Source organism: Patella vulgata, chromosome 9, assembly GCF_932274485.2.
Source record: "Patella vulgata chromosome 9, xgPatVulg1.2, whole genome shotgun sequence".
Taxonomy (NCBI): domain Eukaryota; kingdom Metazoa; phylum Mollusca; class Gastropoda; family Patellidae; genus Patella; species Patella vulgata.
Genome location: NC_065887.2, coordinates 35,378,793 through 35,397,626, shown reverse-complemented (window position 1 = coordinate 35,397,626; position 18,834 = coordinate 35,378,793). Strand labels below are relative to the sequence as shown.

Genomic DNA, 18,834 nt, shown 5'->3' with positions numbered 1-18,834 from the left:
GCCTGTTTCTGTCTTTTGTTTTTGGCTGCTGTGTCCATAACGGCCAACGACACTCTCCTCGGCGTCTCCAGTGGCTTAGACGGCTCTTTCGGCTGCCCCGAAATAGGCTGTTTGTCCAGTGGTGTAGCCGATGCTCTTCGTTGCCCAAAATTCCGCCTTTTGTCATATAGTGGCCTATCTTGTTCTGTCATTCCGTTTGGTGTTAATGATGAATGCTGCTGTCCAGTAATTCGCTTTGCATCCAACGACGTATTTGTTGGGTTTTGTTCAATATCCATTGAGTCCAATAATTGTGTATTTAACGATCTTCTCCGCTTTGTTTTCATTTGTTCAAGCGACGATCTTCTCTGTTCTTCAATTTGTATTACATCCATTGGAGACCGTGATGACTTTCTTTCGTCTGTATTCTTGGTTGGGTCCATTGAAGAAATTGGCGAAGATCGCTGCTCCGTATTTAGAATGGTTTCTTTTGGAGAAACTAATGATTCCCTCGGCTCTGGGATCTGTGCTGTATCCATTGGAGATATTGACGACCTCCGATGCCTGCCAATCTGTAGAATCTCGGCTGAAGACAGTGATGACCTTCTCTGTTCTGTTATTGGCAACGTTCCCTCTGGTTTAAGCATTGATCTTCGTTCCCATGAAATCTGCGGCGTTTCCACAGAAGAACGCCTGCCTCTTGCATCTTCTGTTGTTCTGGCCAGTGGAGATATTTCTCTACGCCGTCCTCTTATTGCGTCCATGGGTGAAAGCGATGACCTTCTTTGTCCTGGAATTTCCAATGTGTCGTTTGGTGAAGCAGATGATCTACGTCGATCAGAAATCTGCATTGTGTCCATTGGTGGCACGGATGATTTACCTTCTCCTTCCAACTGCGTTGTATCTAATGGACTAATGGAGGATCTACGTCTCCCTCTATCGACACTAACAGACAACCTGGACATTGTATTCTTAACTCTAAAAAATAAAAATATGTTAAAAATACACACAATCAGTTTTAAAAGACGCTGTCCATATAAGATTGATTTTATGTCCATTGTTCCCGTAGCTGCAGTCGTGGAATCGACACGAACGTTTGATCTAACAAAGTTTACGTGGCACAAGAGGACATTATACGTGTTCATATTTAATCGAAAGAATATTATAATTTACACTATGTATTATTAAAATCTAAAGTGGCTGCTTCTTGTTTTAAAGTGTATTTTGAAGGTTTTGTTTTTAGATCCCATTTCTTTAGAAATCGAATGCCATTTTATTAGGATTTGTCTCGAAAGTAAATATTATTTGCTATATTAAGATTTTGATTGGGTGGTTTCAGAATATGATTACACATCTATTGTTTTAAAAGGAATAGTTTTAACAAATGCATTCTTTGGTTCACTTGGCTTATAATGAATTTTTGACATAAAATATCATAACTACCTGTACATTGTTTTATTTACCAAACCATCATCGTCTGTTTTACTGTAAAATAATTTTAAATATTCTCTCAACATTACATTAAAATAACATCTACAAATGACCACGTTAAGATGCATTATGGTAAGATTTAGATATAGAGCTGGCTGTTCTGCTATAATACTTCAAAAATAGATAATGGAAAATGAATATATTAAAAATTTAATTCAAATTATTTTATTCTGAGCGACGTTATCACTTCTAAGTTAAATCACTAAACGACAACCGTAGTTTAATCCGTTTGCATCTGCGCCGTCCGATGTTCTAGAGAGTTGATTATAGGCTGGTCACGTGAATAAATGTCTAAATAATAGTTTATATAACATTTTTAAGCCAAAATAAAGACCTGTAATAGGCAGATTTATCTCTTACATAATGTATCTTTAAAACACGTTAGTTTCAAAACCCAACATTTTATATCACAAACCCATTAAACGATATGTTACATAACTTACCCATTTCCAAATATCTTCTCAAAATCAGAAGTCCTGAAACAAAATCAAATCATATAAACATGCTATTCCTATCTTCAAATAAACCAATTAGTCTTGTCATTGAATGGCTATATTGTGCATATTAATATAATCCTTGGTTGTTCTTTTATATTTAATATATTAACAAAATATCTAGTCGTTCAGATGGTATTAAACAAAATGTCTAGTCGTTCAGATGGTATTAAGCAAGGTATCTAGTCTTTCAGACGGTATTAAACAAAATCCGTACAGACGGTATTAAACAAAATGTCTAGTTGTTCAGATGGCATTAAACAAAATGTCTAGTCGTTCATAAGGTATTAAACAAAATTGGTTTAGATGGTATTAAACAAAATGTCTAGTTGTTTAGATAAGAATAACTTACAAATGATCATGTTGTGTTGTATCTAGTATTAAACTGTTGTAGGTAATAATTATTATAACAGTTAATACCAACAAAAATACGGATGTTAAACCATTTAATAACCATTCAGCATTCTGTAATAGAAATAATTACAATCTGATTAAAATACAGATCTATATTTCGTTTCATTTTTTATATTTTCGATGGCCTACACAACATGAAGATGTGACCACTTGTACTGGAAGGTCACATCTGGGGTCGTACGAGCGGCTTTTGACCCTATGACGTCAGACATTGATTAACCAATCAGCGTTGACGTTTCTAGTGGCTTACTCACAGTTCCGTGCATCGCACGCCAAGAAGTCGCCGTAACAGATGGTTTCATTGGCTGATTCCTCACGCCACCCAGAAAGCAAGTTATATAACAACTCTTCCAGATCATAGTGTAGTATGGACAAATTAAACAAAAATTTGAACTTTAAAAAACGAAACGAAATAGGATCTATGTTTTAATCAGATTGGAAATGGTTAGATAATTAAAGGACCATAAAAGGGCAGTTTGTCCAATCTTAATATAGCTTAGTGGTCACGACAAGCTTTAACAAGATGCACGGTGTTTTAATTTCATAAAAAAAAAGGTGACCCAGTCAACGCTATCAAAATATATTGAAACAATTTAACAATGTACTCGTCATTTCTTTAACTTTCCTATGCTAAATGATACAATAACTATATTTACCTCAAAATCAGCAAGCTGGTGACAGAAACCATAAACAACAGAATGATATGCATCAGAAAGCGGTTGACATAAACCTATCTCTCCATTAACCTATAATAATAAAGAAAGAAATGAAATGGGGTTTAACGTCCTAATTTTCTGCACTGAATGGGTTAAATGAAATGAAATGGGGTTTAACTTCCCACTGTTCTGATCCGACTGGTCTAATGAAAACGGCTGAATGGGTTAAGATCATAACTATTCGAGACTAAAATCATGAAAACGGATGTATTAATGTTGGTTTATGCCGTTGTTCATGATATCAACGCCCACTCCAAGACCTCTGTCAACATGAATAACATTGCTGCCAAGAGAAACCAATAACTAAAACCGATGTGAAGTAGGTCTAAATCATTTCTGTGACAATTTGTCACTCCTGACATGTTATCTTTAACAACTCAATGGAGTTTAACGTCCTACTGTTCTGCTCCGAACTGGGCTAATGAAGACGGGCTTACGCCATACAGTGTGTTATGAGGGAAATTTTGCCCATACAGCAGTATGGCCTACTCTTATATCGAATTCCATCTGTCAAGGATCGTTTACGTGCATGCCAATGTGTACACGGGACCTCGGGTTTTCGTCCCATCGAACGACTAGACAGCTGTCCTTGTCAGGCCCTCCGTCCTGCATAACTGAAAAGGGGGAACCACGCCGGAAAATTTGGAGGAACTTTCTCGGCCAATGCAGGGATCGAACACCCGACCTCCAGGCTAGCGAGCCAGCGTCTTACCAACTTAGCCACCGTGACCCCGACCTAATGAAACAACTTACCCATTCCAGACTCTTGTCGCTGAATTTTGGTAAGACTTGCATAAAATCTGATCTATATTCGTCAACTCCCTGTAAGATACCACATAATACTGTATTACACATACACATGCTCATTCGACTATATCGCGACATTTATATGCATAATTATAAATATGTGTAAATTCCGACCTTCGAAAATTATTTAACGAATCTGTTGATAGGCCTGCAACGCAGAAAAATTTACCGTGTCTGCATTTAAGGCTTATATGTCAATATGTACATGATGTCTTGTATGTGTGTTTGTCGTACTGGTTTTCTGGTCTTGTAATTGATTTTTGCATTGTCATCTTCCTAAATATAAATTTAAATAATGTACCTGTTTTATATATCGTGATGATTCATTCCACAGTTGATCTTCAGCATCCAGTAAATCACTGATTGATTGATTAATCCGTGTCTAAAACATAAACAATATTATTATTTGTTTAATTGCGGTCCACAATGAATAATTCCGAAGAACTTACATCAAACACCGGAATCGAACCCAGAAACTCCTGATTAGCAAGCCAACCCTTTATTCACCTAGGCACCATGGCTCCCTGAATAATGGCCAACTGACCACTGTACATCAAACGCATGCAGGGCAGAACATTTGGGAGTTTTGAAGACCCCCCCCCCCCCCAACAAAACAATTAATTAGGCCCATAGTCGATTCTGATTGGCAGGACTAACCATGACGCAATTTCCATAAACACATAAATATAAACTGTACCTTTACTTCCCTAATGTTTTCTTGAAAGTCATTATATAAAGTTTCCATTTTATCCTGAAATATAAAAATGAATGTCGACAAATTAACGATATAGATGGTTAATAGTAAACTGATGAGACCTAGTTGTATCAGTAGGTCTTTCAAGAGACATCTACACATATCCCTGCTTGTGAGAACATTTCTACTTTATCACGCTCTTCCCTATCTAATGGAGTAGAATGTTAAACTCCCTTTCATTTACAATGCTTTTCTTGCATATCTAACTGCTCCCGTGTACACATTGGCGTACACGTAAAGGATCCCCTGGCAGTTGGAATTCGATATAAGAGTAGGCCGTAGCGCCGCTGTCTGGGCGAAATTCCCCTCATAGCACACTGAATTTCCTGTTAGGTCAGTCGGAGCAGAACAGTAGGCCGTTAAACCCCCATTCCATTTTTACGTCTAACTGCAGTTAGATCCAGTTTGGCAATTAAAGATTTATAGTATTGTGTAATTTGTCTATATTATGTTGTACAGCTTTCTTAAATGTTTTAATAGACAATAATATAAACAAGTAACCAAATGACAACATTTTCAGCCATTGTGCTTACCTAATGCTCTAACGCAAAAATCCCACCCTCTAAATAACACTTACCTTGACTATAGTAGCTGAATCTATCAGTGGTTTCCATGATGACAGGTGATCGGCTACTTCAATCAGTTTACTCTGAAGTGAAATACACAAATACATAACAATAACACATTACATAGTGTTGCCAGGCAACGAATATACACCAACTGGGAATTTTCTGAAGGGTGATAAGTTCGTCAAACTATGTTGATGCAAGTCAGTCACCACCAGTAAAGTCGTCGACATAATTACAACGAAAGTCAACTTTCATTTTGAAATATGTCTCAAGCTTTTCGAAAGTTTGAAATTCAGCGGGGTTCATCAGATTTGATAAACGTAGGAATATCTGATTGAAAATTTTTCAATATCGATAGGGTTTCCCCTTAGCGCGTTTATAAGATTTCGGTAATGGGGATTCTTAAATATATTTCAATACAGAACGATTCTTACTTTAGCTGGATTTCGTGGTCCACCATTAGCTATTGATGTGTTAGCAACATATCTGAGATTAGCAACAAATGTATCTAAATCTGCATTAATGATGGTCTTGTTAAACTGAAATATAATAAAATGAATAGTGCATTTACTTCACAGTCAGTTCATTCACTAAAATCATATTTTTTCTGTGTTCATAGAATATTTCTAAAAGTTGTAACCCAAGAAACTTTGACGGGTTGGTTATTTTTAACGCTCGTTCACGTTTTAAATATGAAAGGAAAAAAAAGCCGTACCAAATCTGTAAATGGCTGTGTATCGAAGGACGTGACAGTGGTAAGTTTCTGGAACCAAGGTGAAAGACGAGGAGGTATCAATGTTACATTATTTAAATCTATATACATATCATCAAATACCTCATTTATATCATTCAAGTACTGAAACACAAATAAATCATACCTTTAAAGTACAGAATATGAAATAATAATTTAGGAAGTGGGCTTATTTGGCTACTATCAACAAGTGGTGAATTAACAGAATTAAGTATATCTATAAGAACACACTATAAATAAATTACATATTTCTGAAACATCACAGAAAAACGCATGGAAAACTGTTTCCAAGTCCAAGAATTTATTAAAACGTGACCTGTACAGAAGACTCATACTGCCTATGCGTCTATGACTATAATCTTTGCCTACGATCTTGATATATATATATATGGGGAAATGTTAAATAAACCCATCTACCATTGTTTAGAATTAAAGGATTCAATAAGCACACCTATGATTTATCAGGATGTAACATTTAAAAAGAATATCAATTACTGTCATACAACATGGACGGGCTAAATGTCAATGTCAACAAAAACAATTTTTTTACCTTAGCTATATCAAGATCATCTTTAAGTTTTGGTGAAACTAAATTCTGTCTCAGAGCAGTGTATGCTGGTATGTTATTCTTACACTGTCTGCAAAAAAAAATCAAAGAGAGACTAAAAACAAAACAACGATATAATCTTAAACCGGCAACTTATCTCAGCAGATGAGATAAACTAAAATCAAAGAATGACTTTGCTATAATATTAGTTATAGGCTTACGCCTCATTACCGACAACTTTGCCCAGCAGATGAGATAAACTAAAATCAAAGAATGACTTAGCTATAATATTAGTTATAGGCTTACGCCTTATTACCGGCAACTTAATCCAGCAGGGGCCTGTTTCACAAAATCTTAACTAAAGATAAAATCCAAATTTTAGTAGATACTTCAACTTTGATTGGCTAAGGACTAAAATCAATTTAATATTATCCAATCAAATTACTAAAATTTGGATTTTATCTTAGTTAAAATTTAGTGAAACAGGCCCCTGATCAGATAAACTAAAATCATCTAAATTAATGTTGTCTCTTTCTGTTGCATATCCTGCAGTCTGCCGTCTCTTCTATTTTCTCGATAATTAAATACATACATGGGATTAAAGAACACTCTTTAAAAATCACCAGGGAACATGAGAAACTGAGGGATTGTGGGATAGACCAATAGGGAGAGATGGGGTTTAACGTCCAATCAACATAAACTAGGTCATTTGAGGACTAACATATGATACAGTTTTATTTTAATAATTCGCTAGCGCGTAGGGGTCTTTAAGTTACTTTAACAGTGAGTTGAAGGAAGTCGGGGAACACGGAGAAAACCTATGAAGTTAAGCAAGCTACAATTCTAGGACGAAATTTCATAGGAGTTCAAACATCATTCAAATATGCATCTACGACAGGATATAACTGTATAAAAATCTAGTCACTCACCGTAGAATATCAGATAGTTTCAGATCAAACGCTCCATTACCTAGTACAACAGATCCCATATAATAACCTGGATGTCCGGGTACTGTGTGCGGAACATCCAGCACCTGCAAAACATAGTTTTCCGCAAATACATTACATGTATATTGTTGAACCTTGTAACTATCCCAAAAAAATCAAAAGCAGAAATCAAACAGAAACAAGCCAAAAATGAGGCTGATGGCGCACGCCGATATCCCAAAATAAATAGATAACATATAAAAATTAATTGTACATTTATCTTTCTGAAAGTATCATGCAGTCAAACGGATTACCTAATCTTAGTCTAAGCAGATAATGTTCAGGATCGAACTCAGTCAAAGTTCATCACTATCCCCCAAATTCGTAAACCTAACCCTAAACCTAGTCCTAACCCTAACCCACAATCTCGTCAAAAATCACGTACCCTAACCCTATTTACATCTGCAGATGGCCTTAATATTAGGATCTAACCATTTCTGAAGGGGAGCCACTGTGACTCAGTGGGTAACGTTGACTAACCATTAGGTCCTATAGTGGAGAGTTCATCGGGATTTTCAGGCGAGGTTCCCCCATGTCAGTGGTGCAGAGACAACAAAAACCGAGACCCCGTGTACATGCAAAAGAACCATTGGCAGTTGGAGTTCGAAATAAAAGTGTGTGGTAGCGACTGTCCGCGGCAAAATTTCCCTCATATCATAATTGCGTATGCCCGTCCTTATTAGCCCAATTGGAACAGAACAGTAGGACGTTAAACCCAATTTCATTTCATTTCATTCTATTTCAAAACATGAATCTAAATTTTTAAATTTGCTATGTTTTGTGACACGCTGATTGTATATGGTGGACAGCTAATGTCATTTAATACAGCCTATCTTTGCCTATTCTCATCAGATCAGGTTACTAAAAGAGATGCGAAATATTGCAGCTTTATTGAAAGTCAGTGTCAACGAAATTCCTGCATATTACAGCTTTTGTGAATAATATGAGGTCCTAGAGAATTTAACAATGATGGTAGGGGTGGGTGAATTAATACGACCATGAAAAGCTGCACGTGCATACTTACCCTTTCTACAATGGAGTAATCTTTTCCTGTTTGACAAATAACTCTCTCTAAATTCGCTCCAATATAAAAGCCAGTACTTGCTAGACATGTATGGCCCACAGACAGTATAATACATCCTACTGCACCACTGTAAAACCAACATACAATATGTTCAACAAAGAATGGATATGTGATGAACCATGGCGATTCACCTGCCTTAATGTTCATAATCGCACGTTGGATACTTTTACAATCCTAACATAGGTCGCAACGTTGTTGCTATACTGCCAATAGCGAGGGTGAATGGGGATAATACAAGTGACCCTGGTAACATAAGAAGTTGTTACCACTGACACTAGTAACACGAAGTTGTTAAGGCTGACTCTAGAAACATAGGGAGTTGTTACCACTGACTCTAGTAACACGAAGTTGTTACCGCCGACTCTAGTAACATAAAGAGTTTCACCACCGACTCTAGTAACACGAAATTGTACCACTGGCTTTAGTAACATAGACGTTGTTACCACTGACTCTAAAACATAAGACGCCGTTGCTATTGAACCTTTTAATATACGGATATGTTGCTACTGACCTTTGTCTGCGATATCACCCAAGGTGGAAGCGGACGTAAAACCCTGCGAACGAACGAATGCTACTGACCATAGTGACACACTCATTCCTGCTATTGACGCCAGTATTAACATACTCGTTGCGTCTATTGACTACGGCGCAAATTTGTTGATATTAACATAGGAGTCACCGGGGCTCAGTGAGTAAGCCGTTGGCTCGCTAACCTGGAGGTCCGGCGTTCGATCCCTTCGTTGGCCGAGAAAGTTCATCGAGATTTTCCGGTGTGGTCCCAGGACAGAGGGCTGGCATGGGACATTGTTCGGATAGGACGAGATATCGAAGTCCCGTGTACACATTGGTGTGCACGTAAAAGATCGGTTTTCAGTTGGAATACGATATAAGAATAGGCCATATCGCCATGTGCGGGCAAAATTTCTCTCATAGCAAACTGTATGGCGTATGCCCGTCTTTATTAGCCCAGTCGAAGCAGAAAAGTAGGACGTCATACCCCATTTCATTTCACTCCTGTTGTTAACATGGTAATATATGACGTCGTTGCTACTAAAAATAATAACATACGACACTATTGGAACTCACCCAAGTAACAGTCGACGTTGTAATAAGTGCGGATCTTCTTGTTGGATAATCAAGGTACGACAGTGTTTGTATTTCTTAGTGATCACGTAGATTAAGACGGAGAGTATAAAAATAATTAGACCAATATTTACAACTGTAAAGAACCAGGTAAAACCAGATCTACAAATAATATAAAATATCACATTATAGGTTTTACAAGCGGATTATGCAGTTAGCACCCAACGCACAAGGAACGCCCGGCATTACACCGATATTTCATTTAGTTTTGTCTCGATGGATGCAAAGAAAATTGGTGACAATAATTTCCCAAGTATATTGAGTTAACAAATTAAATATATTCTCATCTGAAGATAACCCATGATGAAATCTTACCGAATATTGTCACCTTTGTTCACTCTATCTTTAAATGCCTCGAATTTTGGTTTCAGTTCGTCAAAATAAAAAGACTACAAATAAAAAACAACATTAATACATTGAGTCATTGGGCTTCGTTCATGTAACTAATATTTTTTTAAGGGTTAGTGCAGGAGAACCGCACTACAGATAAACAAAAATAAATCTTAAAAGGAAATGAAATGAAATGGAGTTTAACGTCATACTGTTCTGCTCCTATTGGGCTAATGAAGACGGGCATGTGAAATGCGGTGTGCTATGAGGGAAATTTTGGTTTATTTTTGTCAGTAATATAAAAGCTGTAATAACTGTGTAATTGTTAAGTGTTTTACACCAACTAGCATGCTGGGTTGGCATAAGTTTAGACCTATCGGTATTGTTCTAACTGAAGGTTTGGTCTGACCATTACTGGAAGATATGATATATTGGAATTGTTCTGGGTTTTTAAGAAAATTTGGTATTCAAATAAGACTTTTATTACCAAACGTGATTCAGGAAGAATGCAATTAACATAAAATCATAGACTGATATTGACCTTTTGTGTAGGAAAGACCATGCCGTCAGTTGATCTTCTAACTGTGTTAATGAAATCGTTCACTCTACTCTGAATATCTGTAAAAGAAACAAGGGGTAAAAACTGGTAACCAAACAGCAGATAATTTATGCAAGTTCTATGCAAATCTGACTTCAACTTTAACCGGGTTGAACTGAAGAAAGTCGATGGCAAATTTACCATTTTAAATTCCCGTTTCCCGCAACGGGCCTTTTCACACAACTCCTATTTTTTGTTTACCTCAAAATAATACATTTTTGAACAACTACAAAAAACGGGTAATTGTAGCACAAATGCGGGATTTAGGAATATCTGAAAAAAAAACCCGCCAATGGCGGCAATCTAAATGCAAAGTTAGTCTTAAAATACTGAAGAAAGATTAGTTGCCAAGCAACGAAACATCTTACCTGATATATTAGTAGCTAGTTTATTTTGTATTATATCACCAATACCATACGTGTAGTAATATTCTGGCTATAAAATATAACACATGTAGCATTTTATAAAATATATCAATTCAGAACAGTGTATACACTAATGCATCGATTCTTCACCATGGCATTGAGTATGCGGTTTTGGATTTGACTTTTGAGGTGGGATATTTTCGGTCATTAATCAGATTAGGTTCGTTTGCCTTCGGCCCAAATATTTACGAACTCTAAAAACTAACCGCGCTGAGTAAACAACAAGCGATCATTTATTTTAAAGATGAAATACTTACACTTAGTAAAGATCCTTTAAATGGTTCGCGGAGTAATTCCTGTAACTCGTTTAAATTAGAAGTCAGATTTGGCATCTGTAATTAAATAAAGGGGAATCAACTTTAAAATTAACCATCAATTAACTATAAATCAAGCATATGCCGTTTTGGCTACTTCAGACAAGATTATGTACGTCACTGAACAATGAAAAAGGATGAAGATACTTTGATTGTATAATTATGCAGTTTGCAATATATAAGATCAGAATAAATATGAAATAAGTAAATCAATATCCATGAAGATATTTCGTAGTTATATAATGTATAATTCGTAAATTCAAGCGTGTTTGTTTATGTATCTGTACCGCCAGCGTCATTGTGGGTTTCTTAAACCTGACGGATGACATACGTTGCCCTTTTCAATGAAGACACATATGGTCAGAAAAAGTTGATTATTGCCCAGGATATAGGTTTCCAGACAATGAAAAATGGACCCACAGCAGCTATGTCGTCGATCAAATCCACCATATATACAAGGTATATATATAAGCAAATTATTTAATATAATCTATAACATCATTCGGCCGTTCTGTGAAATAATCAAGGGCATTAAGAAATGACAAGAAATTGTTGTAATGGAATTTTCCATTTCACTAATTTTAACAATGCATTTCAATTTAAATTTCAAGCAGATCGGACGATAACTTTGGTCGTTAGAGTATACGCAATATTCTACACAGTGAGCATGGTCAATGAGTAATTTGAACCGACAAGTAATACATTATAAGTGTGTCTTACTATCTGTATGGATTGTATTTTGTAATTAATAGCAGTCTTTCTTTTATATTTATTATCTGGCCTTCTGCAAGTGTTAATGTGTTGTGTAATGTAGAAATTGTATCTAAGAAGTAGGGTCAGATATTTCCAATCTATATTGATAATATTTTAAATAATATTATATTCTCTCAGTTTTGATCACAACACGGTTGTTTATAATTCATCAATTAAGAAATGTTTTGCCCAGAATATGCAGTCCGGTAGTTATGGACAGACCCACTCACTGTAACATATGTTTCAACAAATAAGCATCTGTTGTAACTGTCATGTTCTTTATTCTTTATTTATATCTTACCGTTAAGAAGTTTACTTGTGGATATATATCATCAGGGACGATATTCTCACACCCAGAACACGATCCATCACAGCCTATACATGTCCAATCAGAACGTGCAAAACTTAAATTATAATTAGCTGTAGACAGGTTAGACTTTAGATGACGTCCCATACCGTTATTAATTATCACCATCTCATCTATCAACGACTCCAATGACACAACAGCTCTACTAGTGTCTAAAATAAAGACATACAGATTTATGTTATTTACAGACAATGCCATTCCAGCCATTTCTCCAAAGAATGTACATGTATAGCCATCCAAAGGATAATATAATCTGGATTTAAAACATGCTAATCAATTACTATTCATGATTTAAAAAATCACCGACCCCTTGCGCCTAATCTCAAATATAACAGACAGCTACCAAATGTTACCTAATGTAAAATATAATAGACTGTTACCTACTGTTAAATATAACAGACTGATGCCTAATGTTACCTAATGTAAAATATAACAGACTGTTACCTAATGTAAAATATAACAGACTGCTACCTAATGTTACCTAATGTAAAATATAACAGACTGTTATGTAATGTTACCTTATGTAAAATATAACAGACTGTTATCTAATGTTACTTAATGTAAAATATATCAGGGTGTTGCCAAATGTTACCTAATGTAAAATATTTCAGAGTAATTAATATACATTATAGTGTTACACGGGCTGATAATATCAACAAAAACCAAAAAAAAAGCTCACACAAGTCCAAATTCTCCAATTCCTTGAAAATAGCTGATACATTCGGGTGAAATGCCCGACTTCCAGGTTGCCATATTAATTCCCCTAAAGCTGAAAACATCAACAGAGCCATATCTATCATGTATTCAAAATCGTTTCAAAATCTTGAAGGTCATTTATAGATTTATTTATAAATATTCTTTTATGATTGATTTATTTAAAGTTAAAAGGTATGATCAAGAATGATCAACTATTTAATCAGCTTATCACCGTGTCGTTTAGAATAAATAACAGAGTTAGTATTAACATAGGCGTATGTTTATTATTATGTAACATACTAAGAACCTAACTACATTATTTGGGCACCAACCACCACCGCCCCCCCCCCCTCCCCAGTCAAAAATTTCCCCGTACGCCTATGGCACAGGCACTTGAATGGATTAAAATAAAACTTCTTACTACTGCTTGACTATATATTATAGTATATAAGAAGGTATTTCAGCCGCCATCTTTGTTTTCCGTTACTCGAAATTTTCCTAGGAACTGGGTGATCCAGACTGCACCTGCGGTGCGGCCTCGCTTCGTAGGCTCGATCATTTACCGACCAAATTTCGAGTAACGGATAGGTTTATAAGGGACTGGGTGATACAGACTGCTACAAACTAAACTTATTTCCGGGCTGATGAAGACGAATATCGGCAAGTGACAGCTCTTCAAGTTTGATTTGTAATTAATAACGCTGTTAAATGGCCAATTTAATTACATCGGAAGCTGAATAATGATCAAATAAGGCCTCGTTGGCAATAAAAACGACGGGTAGTGTTAGAACTAGTGAGTATTGTGAGATGTTAGCAGACGTAATGCCTTGAAGACGTGAAAACAAAGATGGCGGCTGAAATACCTTCTTATATACTATAATATAAAGTCAAGCATTAGTAAGAAGTTTTATTTTAATCCCTTCAAGTGCCTGTGGCCTATGGTTAGTAATCGATACTTTTAAAGAATTTAAATCATTCACAATATAAATATATTCTGTTAAAATAGGGATTCTTTTTTTAATTGAGCTTACTGTTGATGTCGTGTGTAAGTACATCTTGTCCAAACCATAGATTACTGTCTTCAGTCATAAAATCATATTGCTAAAATACAAAATTATAAATGAAAAAAGATTGACATCAATTGTTAATCAATCATTCTAAATCAAGATTTGTTAGACTTATAACGATAGAAGTAGCTGTTAATGTTACCTGAAACACGCGGTTTGGGGTATGTTTACTTACTCTTGAACACCGAGTACCACTTCAAAATCATTCGAGGAGTTATCTTTTTTGTATATTTTTTGTATTGAGAGGCCTTATCTGTTGAATCTGGCCCCATGTAGCTCTAAATAATGTCCATGTCGTAAACTTGACTAAGTATTCATACTTTTAGTAGAACGATGTGATATTCTTTTTTATATATTTAATTCAGCTAAAATATTCGAAGACGCAGGCGGCAAGATTTTATTACATATAAGTGGTGGTGATAATATGAAATACCCACCTGTTTAGTTTGATTGAAATAAGATGTAACATCATCCATTGAGTTATATAATCTTTTATCTAGTCTATTTATACCATCTCCTATTCTAGCGTTTACTACCAGTATACATATAGTAAATATACTGTAAAATAGAATATAGTAAATATACTGTAAAATAGAATATAGTAAATATACTGTAAAATAGAATATAGTAAATATACTGTAAAATACAATATAGTAAATATACTGTAAAATACAATATACATATATTAAATATACTGTAAACTGCAATATAGATTTCGTAAATATATCGTAAAATACAGTATACATACAGAAAATATACAGGAAAACCAATGTAAATGGTCGTTTGATTTCATTTAGTATCTACCTCAAGCTGCTGTTTTCCAAAATCTGTAGGCTTATAGACATACTCATTGGTTGATTGTGTGTTCAGGATAAATGCATCTGGATACTAACATAACTTAGTCGAATTTCACAAACTTCGAACTAGTACGCTTCTGGTCCCGGTCATCCAGTTCAGGTAACGTGATTTAGAAAGAATTTGGAAGGCATGCTTTCATCCAGTCAATCATGGTCAATAAACCACGACACTGGACGAAATAATCAATTTGTAGACTATGGTGGAATATCTATTGTCAATCATATTTTTACAGGTTGCTGTAAAATGCCTTCCTGTCCAGCTACCTTCCCTACGCCTAACCCTGGAATTTCATTAGTCCACAGCTTAGACGATTGATCGACATGGCGAACAGGAAAGTTTTTTACACCATTTATTATTAACTTACAAAATAATGAGGATAAATATTATTCCCAGTACTATTACAGCATTGAGTTTATGTCCTGATAGGAATGGTTTTTGACCAGAATAAACAGATCTCCTACTCTTCCATCGTTTATAGAGAAAGTAAGCCAGACAACATATCAATATTATACTGATAAATATTGCTCCAACACCACAACTTATTACTATATTCTCTTCATAATCCGTAATCTAAAATTGAAAATCAGAAAAACTGAATGTGAGAATGTAATTTACTTTACTCGAATTGTAATACATGTGGCATATAGTTGCTAGTAGAAAGGAGTGCGAATTCATTTAAACAACAGACTCGTTGGGCAAATAATGTTATGACTGTCATGGAGTGAGTATTATATGAACCCATAAAAATTATACGGCTCTTTGTGGGCGGTTTAGATACTGGATTTTTGGCTTTAGATTAGTAACTACTGTTTTGTTACTTGTATTACACTGATGAATGAATAAACTATGGTTTAACATCTTAATTGTGTACTGTATGTATAGGGAAATCCACCACCGGGTATGTTTATATCAACCCACCAATAACCATGTATTGTATGTATACGGTATTCCATCAACCCACCAATAACCATGTATTGTATGTATACGGTATTCCATCAACCCATTAATAACCATGTATTGTATATGTATACAGTATTCCATGAACCCACCAATAACCATATATTGTATGTATACGGTATTCCATCAACTCATCAATAACCATGTATTGTATATGTATACGGTAATCCATCAACCCACCAATAACCCTTAAAAATGAAGTTTAAACACACCTCGTCCTCTGAATATTCATTTCTGATAATTCGCCTGATTAAATCTGAAGAGAACAAGATATAACTTTACATGTCATGTTAAAATCTTACACCCTTTAATTTTACAGCAGAGTTTTATTACAGTATACAATGTCTGTGTCTTCCAGTAAATTGGTGTAGTTGGATCGCTCATTAATTTAACAGAATTCAAGATCCACGACGTCTCTTAAGGACATCAGTAAAAGAGTTGTTGTTTTCCCATTCGGAAGATATTACTGTACTTTACACTTTTCATTGAACTTATATGTTTATTATGAAAACACTCACCATAGGGAAAAGACTGATGATGTGTCGTTACGAGAACAATTGATTTGGCAAAATTAATAGTTGTTTTCCAAACACCGCTTCCTTTTTCTTGAATGTTTCCATGGTAATCTCCTGTACAAAACAAAATCATAAAAGACATAAATTTAATCAAGTCCCACCAACAGATTGTACCTTGTTTAAGACATATTGCCAGTACACAAAACAGATCAACATATTATACCATGCCAATTCGTGATAATAGAGTCCAATTGAAGGAAAGAATAATTAATACAAAGTCTGAGGAGTTTTAAATGACATGGAGCTAGGGGTATGTGCTTTTTAAAGTATTCGTATAATTAGATTAATTTCAGCGCAATTTATTGTCAATTACTTTATTATCGTGTTCTGGTTTAGACTTATAACAATGATGTGTAATACCTAACTAAATTACTTAGAATAATACAATAATTGTATATATAACTTCCTGTTTGAATATTTATTATCTATATACATATATTGGCTAGCTTTCAAAAACAGTGTTGACTTTCCGGCTTCAATAAATACAAGCAATTCTCTTTTACAAGATATACTTAAATTTATGATATGTACACAACCAAACAAATCAGACAACATGGTTAACACTTTAATTTTTTGACTACGTGAGGTCATCGTTTAAAGGGGCTAACTCAATATTTTCCATAATATTCGAAATAAAAAACACGAATTAGATACTGATAGTTATGTTGTCGGGAAAATATGAGATCCTAATAGCCAATATTTAAGACACAGTGAACATTTAATAATTAGTACACGAGTCATATATTCTATAGTTTCGGGCGCCATTTGTAATAAACAAAGAAAAGATACCCTCACAATACAATGCTCAAGTAATTAGTAATGGCTGCAAACGACAAAATAATAATTAAAAAACGTGTAGGCGTAAGCGACTGTCGTCCAATTTGTACTGTTCACGTATTTCACAGAACAAAATTTATAAGAAATTACAATATATTATGTAGAATTTAGATATAAATCACTTTATATACATTCATATTACATTAATATTTGCTTTAAGACCAATTTGCACCATGAAAAACTCCAATATATTTAATACGGGAATAGTCTTTCTAAAATAAATGTTGACTAATTTCAAAAATCAAGCATTCCAATCTCAAATTTATTGTTATATACTTGTAGTATATTTGTTAAAACTTTAAAGTAGAGATTAACTAGAAACTTACTGTCTGGAATATTTCCCCATTCTATATCACCATTAGTATACCGCTTATGACCAAGTTGGTTTTCAGCAGTTTCTTTATATTCTATTCCTCTTATGTCAGCTATACAAAAACATGATATGACGAAAACTAACAAACCATTGATAGTATGTGTAGTAGCCATTATCAATCAATCAATCTGTTACATATTTTCACCAGTTTAATCGACGCTCATTACCGACATACTCATTACTGTTTCCTGTTTCAAACTAGCCCAGATTTAAAGTAATGAACTGAACACCACTGAATATATATTCTCGGTTGGTTGTACATTAACTATCTTATAATAATGCTATGTTTGTCCAATCTCCCTTTTTGTCTTTTATAATTATCCACTATCCGATCATTTCCTGTCGACACTCCTATTGCAAGTTTTCTATCTTTCTGTACAAAACTTTTCACCAAGGCAACAATTTGTTATCACATTGTGAAAATTATCACCCATTGTTAATCACGTCACGCCACAGATCCACCTGGATAAATAATTTGTCCGTTACGAAGAGCAAATGGTATAATATTGAAAGGAAACTTTAAAGTAGTCCACTTATATACACAGTATAAACATGTCTAAATATTGCGTCGTTTAGTACATGTCGCCTAACTAAGAGTCCGGTAAACAAGAAAACCAACCAGTGAAAGATCCGGTTGAGTGAAGAAGACTTACAACTAACGACGATTATATTAGTATACAGTGTGTCTATATAATTAATCGGGTATAAAAAAAACTGGCATAAAAGAACCTATTACATTTTCTTATTTACACCACTTGACAATATCATTCCTTTAATACTGGGTAATTTATACGTGACCCGTAAACTATTTTATTGCATGGTGCAAACCCATTTCTTATTGATTGTATAGCAATGTTTTTAGGGGATTGAACACCTATGTTCAATAAATATTCACAACCCAAATAATATTTGAAGGTAACAATCATGTTGAATAATGTTTGCGACGGAC

The 18,834-nt window shown here is 34.8% G+C and overlaps 1 protein-coding gene across 1 annotated transcript; it reads right to left on the bottom strand.

Annotated features, from left to right (window-relative positions):
• Nucleotides 1-5,217: 5,217 nt before the first annotated feature.
• Nucleotides 5,218-18,500, bottom strand: LOC126807728 (prominin-1). Its single transcript, XM_050532500.2, has 19 exons — nt 17,839-18,500; nt 16,619-16,729; nt 16,313-16,356; nt 15,508-15,713; nt 14,723-14,843; nt 14,250-14,319; nt 13,202-13,291; nt 12,457-12,674; nt 11,346-11,420; nt 11,032-11,098; nt 10,607-10,683; nt 10,051-10,124; nt 9,679-9,837; nt 8,533-8,659; nt 7,452-7,555; nt 6,526-6,613; nt 5,940-6,080; nt 5,659-5,763; nt 5,218-5,304 (listed from the first exon to the last, which is right to left on the bottom strand). The coding sequence occupies exons 1-19, from the start codon at nt 17,996-17,998 to the stop codon at nt 5,218-5,220; spliced, it is 2,124 nt and encodes a 707-aa protein (XP_050388457.1). The 5' UTR covers nt 17,999-18,500.
• Between the last annotated feature and the right edge of the window lie 334 nt (nt 18,501-18,834).

Excerpts from the sequence above, each read along its gene's own strand:
- LOC126807728 (XM_050532500.2), bottom strand. The coding sequence starts at position 17,998 with ATGGCTACTACACATACTATCAATGGTTTGTTAGTTTTCGTCATATCA. Across the intron at positions 16,357-16,618 it reads TCATCAGTCTTTTCCCTATG|ATTTAATCAGGCGAATTATC; the intron begins GTGAGTGTTTTC and ends TGTTCTCTTCAG. Across the intron at positions 5,764-5,939 it reads CACAGCCATTTACAGATTTG|TTTAACAAGACCATCATTAA; the intron begins GTACGGCTTTTT and ends ATTATATTTCAG.